Raw genomic sequence first — 7,970 nt, 5'->3', positions numbered from 1 at the left:
CCCAGTGCTCGGGAAGAAGGTGCAGGTCTCTGTGAGTGTGAGTTCGAGGCCAGTCTGGTCTATAGAGCAAATTCCACCAGGACAGCCAGAGCTACCGAGACCCTGTCTCAAAACAAAACAAAACAGGAAAACAAAAACAAAAATCAAAACCTTGGATTTTATTGCCTTTGCCCACTCTCCTGATGCTATTCTTTCTTAAAAAAAAAAAACCATAACTTATAAACAAAACAAGTGCATTCCTTCCCAAAATATACATAAGATCTTAGCAGTGAAATGAGGGAAGTCACTCTGAATCTTCTGCACGCTAGATGCCTGTGAGACAGCAACCAAAATAGGCAAACCTAGGTCCCCTTCCCATCATGGTTTCTCCAATCTATAAGCACACTTAAGGCTCAAAAAGCAATATTAATGCCCAAGCAGCCTGTGAGGCACATAGACATGGAAATGTTTTCTATACTGGTCAGACCAAGTATCAGATAAAATACTGTCAGATCTTCAATAAGTCATTCATTTCAAAGGCGCTCTAACCTCTCAGATCTATATAACAAAATCAGAAACACTGCTGGGATCTCTGAGCACACCCACAATGGCTTGTCAAGTAAGCAAGGAAGTTGTATCATTTTGGTTGCCTTGAAATCTGGTCCACTGAACCTCAGAGATCTTAGGTCCCTATTCAAGGCTGTGGATCTCCACATAAGGATCTCTCTGTTACAGAGAAAACGGGCAACTGCACTTGCTGGAATGTCTCTGGCTTTGTAGCAGTCAATCCAAGCTGATTTCATCCACGCCTCCGGTTGCCCTATCAAAAACTTGCTTCAGCAAGGGGGGGAAATGCTACATCCCAGAAATGGATCAAATTTCTGAGATAAAAGAGAAGCATGCTTCATTTGGGCTAAGCTTAGCACCAGCCTCTCGACATTTAGTTCCTTGAAGTTAAATTGCGACTCTGAGAGGAGGTCCCGTCCTGGGCACCAAAAAGAAATCAAAGTGAAAAAGTAGAAATTCGCAGGCCAAAGCAGCATCGGAGGCCAGTTCGAGAAAGTGGAGGAATTCAGTAAGCAGCAGCAGCAGCAATCCGAAGGAACCGGACATTCTCCACTTCCAGTCCAGCCTCACGGCCCCACCTGTACCCCAATCATCGGTACCACTTGCTCGATCCACAGCAGGTCCAAAGGAGCCGAGGCTCGGGTTTGTCTGCGGTGAATTCTGTGGATGCGCAGAAGGTACAGGACGATGGCCAGAAGCACCACCAGGGTACACGCAAAGAAGAGATAGTGGTTGTAGACAAAAGAAAGGCGGAACCAGCTGCCGTGGGCTGGCCGGACTCCTCCCTGCCGAAGGTCCCTAGGGCGAGGGGAGAGAGAACTGTTAGTTTCAGAGTGGACTGTCGGCTGAACTCTCCACCCACTTTATCCCTCTTCTCTCTCCACTCAAACATCCTAAGAAACCAGCAGTGCCCAGCAAATAATGACGCTTAGCTTAAGGACACCCGCTTAGCTTAAGGACACCCGGACCAACTCCTCCAGCACCTTCCTTTCCTTGGTCTACAGGAGGCAAAGCCACATGGGCTGTTGAATGTGGGGACAAGAGCAAAAGGCCTTTGAAACTAAAGTTTAAAAAAAAAAGTGAGCAAAAAGACAAAATTGGTCAGCTGCAATGTAAATGTTTTGTTGTTTGGGGTTTGGCTTGTTTGGTTTGGTTTGGTTTTGAGACAGGGTCTATGTACGTAGCCCTGGCTATTTTGGAACTCTATTTAGACCAGACTGGCCTCCGACTCACAGAGATTCACCTGCCTTTGCCTCCTGAATGCTGGGATTAAAAGCGTGGATCACCATACCCAGCTGTAATATAAGTCTTAAAGCATAGTCTGTAAATACAGTACTAAGAGTAGAGTGTCCTTGAGTGCAAACAAGGCAAACTGAATGCATCTAGACCTTAAAAAAATAAAATAAGGCTGCAGCACTCCTCGGGTCTGGTGGGCATGCAGACATGTATGGGGGAGGCTGTGGCCTGAACAACAGCTGGATTATAACCTGGAGAAATGACATTATATAAACTAAAGAACGCTGGTCTGGTGCCAGGCTAGGATGGGTCCCACTCTGGCACCATACAGCTACTACATCCATGTTTGTATGACCTGCAATGGTTTTTAAAAAATGTAAATCTTCAAATGGAAAAATTTCATATAAAATACAGATTTCTGATTCCTCTGGACAAATAGGAACTGGCAAGTGCTGGGACAGGTAGCACCCTGAGTGACAAGAATGGGTACTTTAGGTGATACACACTCTGGTCCCACACTGTGCCACACAGCCCACTTCCCTTACATCTGTTCCCTGTCTGCTTCCCGATAACAGAGTTTAGAGGAAAAAGCACAACTGGGTAAAAGTTCTTCTTATTTTATCTGAACCTGTTCTAGGAAAAACGATTAAAACCTCTCCCAAAGACCTCACGGGCCATAGTGGCAAGGCTCTGGCCTCCCACTGCTGGATGTAAATACCTACCCTGGAAGCATGTTGGGTCCTTTTTCTAATGTTAGATGACCACAGACTGTGCCAGGTCATTACCACCATGTCGAGAAGGAGTCTACTCACTGGGAAAGAAGGTTTTCCCAGTCAGCCTCCATCAACTTCCAACTCTCAGTCAAATATGTTTCCCAGACTAACTTAAGACTGACATTTTAGGTCGTCAGCGGTATCCTCCAAATGTGTAGTGTGAGCCCAAACCTAAGGCCCAATCCGTCAAAGGACAAATGCAGCTGGTTTTCTGAAATGGCCAAGTCGAGGAAGGGATTCCAGACAGATCCATCTCGTCCTTTCTGTCCCAGCATGCCTCACTGGAACAGTGGCTCAGATGGAAAGGACAATAGGATTCTCAGGACCTTGGGAAGGTAGAGCGGTTCACGGCGAAACCTAAGGCATCAACTTAACATCCCCTGATGTCAAGGTACCAGCTTGGATAGCCGCCTTTACCTGAGAGGCAGGAATCGGGTTTTATACAGAATTGCTCCCAGCGTCCATTGCACCTCTCGGTCGTACACCAGCTGCGCTGTCTGCAGGTTTGGGTAGTCGTAGGGGAAGTGGAACCCCTCGTGCAGGACTTCGTACATCCAAGCTGACTTAAAACACTGATACCTGCATTGTGAGAAGACAGTCCATGGAGCTTTGGAAAATATGAAGAAAAGGGAACCGCAATGCCTTCCTTTGTGGGAAGCCATGTGTTTCTGTCAGATGTCATTGACTGGTCTCTCTTCCTGCTTCAACTTCTCACCTCTGGGGACAGCCAAACTGGAGCGGGGGTGGGGTGGTGGGGGTGGGGGTGGTTTCCTCCTGTTTTGATTTTCAAGATCCCTGTCTTTAGAGAACATCCTAAAAAACCCGCTGTGTTCGTACAATATCTATGATTCGCATAAATGGAGACAAAGACTGGAAGGGTCACTGTCATTAGGGAGCAAGTGACAGGCACACAGTTTTAAGTTTATTCCTCCAAATCTGTCTTTTCTTTTTTCTTCTTTTTTTCTCTGTGTAGCCCTGACTGTCCTGGAACTCACTTTGTAGACCAGGCTCAGAAATCCACCTGCCTCTGCCTCCCGAGTGCTGGGATTAAAGGCATGTGCCATCATGCCCAGCATCTCTGAATTTTTCAAACTAAATATTTAAATATAGGAGGATTATGAATTCTTGACAAAATGTTGACAGTTGCTGAAACTAGGTTCTTTCTACTTTTTGGTTAATTTTCTATAATAAGATGTTTAAAATAACAAAGGTCAGGCTGGTGAGATGGCTCAGCGATTAAGAACACTGGCTGGGGCTGGTGAGATGGCTCAGCAGGTAAGAGCACCCGACTGCTCTTCTGAAGGTCCTGAGTTCAAATCCCAGCGACCACATGGTGGCTCACAACCATCCGTAATGAGATCTGGCGTCCTCTTCTGGAGTGTCTGGAGACAGCTACAGTGTGTACTTACATATAATAAATAAATAAATCTTAAAAAAAAAAAAAAACTACTGGCTGCTCTTCCAGAGGTCCTGAGTTCAATTCCCAGTAACCACATGACAGCTCACAACCATCTACACTGGGATCTGATGCCCTCTTCTGGCATGCAGGTGTACATGCAGACAGAGCACTAATACATTTAAAACATAGATACATAAATATAGACAAAGGTCATCACAGTTGCCATTGCATCACTTAGAAAGAGTGTTCTTTGTTAACCATTGGTTTTCTGCCACAGAAATGGGCTCACTGTTTGGTCTTCCAGAAAACCACAATCTGAAATAATCAAATTCTCCTTCAGCCTGAGATCCAATCTGTACTCCTCAATGATTCTCCATTATAATCTGCCACCCATGCTTTAAGACCGTAGCTAAAGTAGAAGAGAAACTGACTTACTTGAGTCGATGCTCATCTGCGTGTGAAGAAAAGAGCCCGTTCTTGAACCTCTGGGCTAGCACGGGCCACGCCATGCCACAGTAGTCCTGGAACAAGCACAGAGACACAGTACAGCACAAGATCACGGGCAAATTCTCTGACCTCGCCCAGGCGCGCTCTAGTTCCCCGCAGGCTCCTGTCTCACCAAGGGAAACGATCTGCACGTTGGCGTGACAACCAGGATGCCACGCCCTCTACACCCTTTGCTCCCAAGTGCATGATGAAAACATTTCTGCTCAGCCATGCATTTCCACCATGGTGTGCCCAAAGCAAGGGAGTCAGGTGACCGGTACTCGAACCCTCCAATTGTGAGGCAGAATAGACTTTTCTTCTTTTTAAAGTTGAACATTGCAAGTATTTTGTTACAGTCATCTTTTTCTAGTTGACCAACAAAACCAGGTGTGGAGACACACGCCTTTCATCCCAGCACTTGAGAGGCAGAGGTAAGAACACCAGCCCAGTCTTATGTAGCAAATTCCCAGGCTAGCCAGGGCAACACAGCGAGACTCTCTCAAAAACAATAACAAAAAAATAAACTAAGAACACCAACCATTTTGACTAACAGCCTCTAAACTGAAGCAGAGGTACAGAGCGCTGGTCAAACTTGTAGATGTGCAGGTAACAAGAGATTCGAGGCTGTAGGATGCTTAGGTTCTACTTATGTGCAAAGTGAATTTCTAGGCTTTCACTTAAATAGTTCTACCATCATGGGGTTTACAACACCTTCTACCAATGACCCCATACCATTCTGGCCTCTTTTAAAATTATTTCTGGGAGCAGTATGTGTCTGTCACGTGTATGGGAGTACCCAAGGAGACCAGAAAATGGTACCATGGCCCTGTGGGTGTTTACAGGAGTTTGTTGTAAGCTACCCCACATGGACCCTGGGAAGCAAGCTCTTGTCCTCTGGAAGGACATCTAGTCACTTAGTCATGGCTCCAGCCCTGATTCTGGCCTCTTAATAGTTCAGACCAAGAGAAGAAAACCAGGCCCGTCCACCAAGAGCACATTACAAGTCAGACACCTACAAAGGGGGAAATATACAAAATGGCACTTTTGAACCACAAATGTCAGGGAAGTGGGAAGAAAAGCTAGCACGTCACCATTAGGACATTTTTATACCTCAGTAGAATACATCTAAGGTGACCTAACCATCAGAAGGCAGTTTAACAGAGATGGCCCCTTAGCCTCGGCGTTCCCTTTCTCCTCTATAAAATGGGGTTCACGGGCCCTTGTAAAGTCTCAGGTGAGATCACGCAAGCAAAACCTGCCTGGCACAAAGGCGGGCATCCAATAAAAGCCAGCTGCCAATATGAGTCATCTTGATTCTTAATGAGTTACCTGAGCAGCCTTGGCAAATGTTGGCCCATGGTAGCGGCCACCGATGCGCAGCACATCCTCGGTACAGTAGAAGAACTCCGAGAAGCCATAGAACTCGCTGTTGTTGAAGTCGATGGGGGACTGGTAAATACCATTCAGGGAGGCCTGGCTGGTGTTGGAGCGGGCCAGCAGGGGGCTCAGCATTGTCCGACAACTGGCCCAGTCTCCCTTTCCTCGGACGTGAAGGACCTGGCTGTTCCTCTCCACCACATCTGTGAGCCCCACAGGCAGGCAGGGGTCCAGAAAGGGGTTGTCAGGACTCAAGCCTGTCTTCTGGCCCAGCAGTCTGTCAACACGAAAATGACAGACAGAATGTGACACTGCTGAACCTGACCTGAGAACTGCAGTTCACACCACAAATCCTAGATGTTCCATGACAGCCCCAGCAACGATGACTGAATAGAACATCACTACACAGCAGCAGCAGCAGCAGCAGCAGCAGCAGCAGGTGCATGCCTCTAGTCAACCATCTGAGCTCAGGGACCCAGTGGGGTAGCTGGAGGAAGGACTGGAGGAGCGGAGGGGGATTGCAACCCCATAGGAAGAACAATGCCTGCTGGCTTGGATCACTCAGAGCTCCCAGGGACTAGACCACCAGCCTAAGAGCGTACAGAGAGGGAACCATGGCTCCAAATACATATGTAGCAGAGGATGGCCTTGTCTGACATCAGTGGGAGGGGAGGCCCTTGGTCCTGTGGAGGTTTAATGCCCCGGCCCCAACGTAGGGGGATGCTGGAGCAGTGGGGGAGGGGGTGGGTACTGGGTCGGGGAGCACCCTCATAGAGGCAAAGGGCAGGGGGGAGAGGGAGGATGAGATGGGGGGGTGGTTGTAGAGGGGTAACCGGGATATCATTTGAGGTGTAAACCAATGGAATGATCAATTTTTTTTTAAAAAAAATTTTTTTTAAATTAGGTTTAGAAAAAAAGAGCTGTACCAGTGATGGCTTTCCCTCAACCCAGTGGTGAACACGTATTTCCCAGCACTGGGTCAAACAGCAGTGAATCCACTGTTCTCCCCAAGGGTCTCCATTCCCACGTACCCCTGAAAATTTCATGGAGCTCCTGTTTAACGCACAACTGGGGGCTGGAGAGGTGGCTCAGTAGGTAGGGCACTAGACACACAAGCGTTGAGTGTGTGAGTCTGAATCCCCAGGACACATGGACCAGCCACATCAGGTAGTGTGAGACTGTAGTCCCAGTGCCCATCAGGGAGATGGAAAGCAGACAGAAAAATCCCTGAAGCTAACAGGCCAGCGAGCCTGGTGTGCACAGTAGTGGACTGTCGGAACATGGAACAGGGACGGAGTCAGGTGAAGAGACTGCCGAGCGCTTCTCGGAACACTCCAAGAAAACCGACAAGTCTTGTGACCCCAGTTTCTTTAAAACACAAATTGTTCTTGGAATGATTTTGTGTTCCTCCCAGGTGCATGGATAGGAGTGAGCTTACTTGAGACTATTCGTTACTGCTTGCTAGCATTATTCAATTGAATGCTTAAGCACCCCTTTAAATGCCTCTACGGAAAAATATGGTTTTGTCAAATTGGTTTGTCTTCGTGATTTTACAGTTTGAACTCATGACAAGTTTACTCATGTGACCTCTCTTAACCCTCAGAGGATAAGCTGTCTGAGGCTCTGAATAAAGTCGTCTATTGCATGAGACCTGTCTGCCTCATTTATTGGCTCCAGGTCCCAATGCCTGTAGAGCGGTGACAAAAGAAAAACCCTGATTTCAAACAAGGAGGTGATGAGGACTCACACCCAAGGCCACGTGGACTCATGCATACCTGCATTCACACGACATCCAAGGCCAGGCGCATATGCGCATGCCAAACACACACACACACACACACACACACACACACACACACGCGCGCGCGCGCGCGCGCGCGCGCGCGCGTGCGCGCAGGGGAAAGGGCTTTCTAAAGAAGGAACCGTGGCCATGTCCCAGTGGTGACCTCTGGCTCTGAGTGAGTGCTGAGTGGACAGAGCAGGCAGGGGGCCAGCTCCAGGGACTGAGGCACGAGCCCCTCAGTCTCTAAGTGGGGGAGGGGCATCACACATCTATTTTTCTAGTCTATACTTGTCTAGCTTGTATTCTTTTTTTTCACTTTGTTTTATTATTATTTTCTTTATTTACATTTCAAATGCTATCCCGAAAGTTT

The 7,970-nt window shown here is 47.6% G+C and overlaps 1 protein-coding gene across 2 annotated transcripts in view; it reads right to left on the bottom strand.

The window, feature by feature from the left end:
• Entpd7 (ectonucleoside triphosphate diphosphohydrolase 7) overlaps positions 1-7,970 on the bottom strand; it is a 40,601-nt gene continuing 32,631 nt past the window's right edge. For both annotated transcript variants that reach the window (XM_021200523.1, XM_029531792.1), the window contains exons 10-13: positions 5,770-6,094; positions 4,390-4,475; positions 2,973-3,134; positions 1-1,344 (exon numbers count right to left, since the gene is read on the bottom strand). In XM_021200523.1, the coding sequence (XP_021056182.1) occupies positions 1,113-1,344; positions 2,973-3,134; positions 4,390-4,475; positions 5,770-6,094 (805 nt within the window). In that variant the 3' untranslated portion in view covers positions 1-1,112. The remainder of the gene's footprint in view (positions 1,345-2,972; positions 3,135-4,389; positions 4,476-5,769; positions 6,095-7,970) is intronic.

This window comes from Mus pahari, chromosome 1 (assembly GCF_900095145.1).
Source record: "Mus pahari chromosome 1, PAHARI_EIJ_v1.1, whole genome shotgun sequence".
Lineage (NCBI taxonomy): Eukaryota > Metazoa > Chordata > Mammalia > Rodentia > Muridae > Mus > Mus pahari.
Note: the sequence above shows the minus strand (reverse complement) of the source record. Positions and strands in the feature narration are given on the sequence as shown.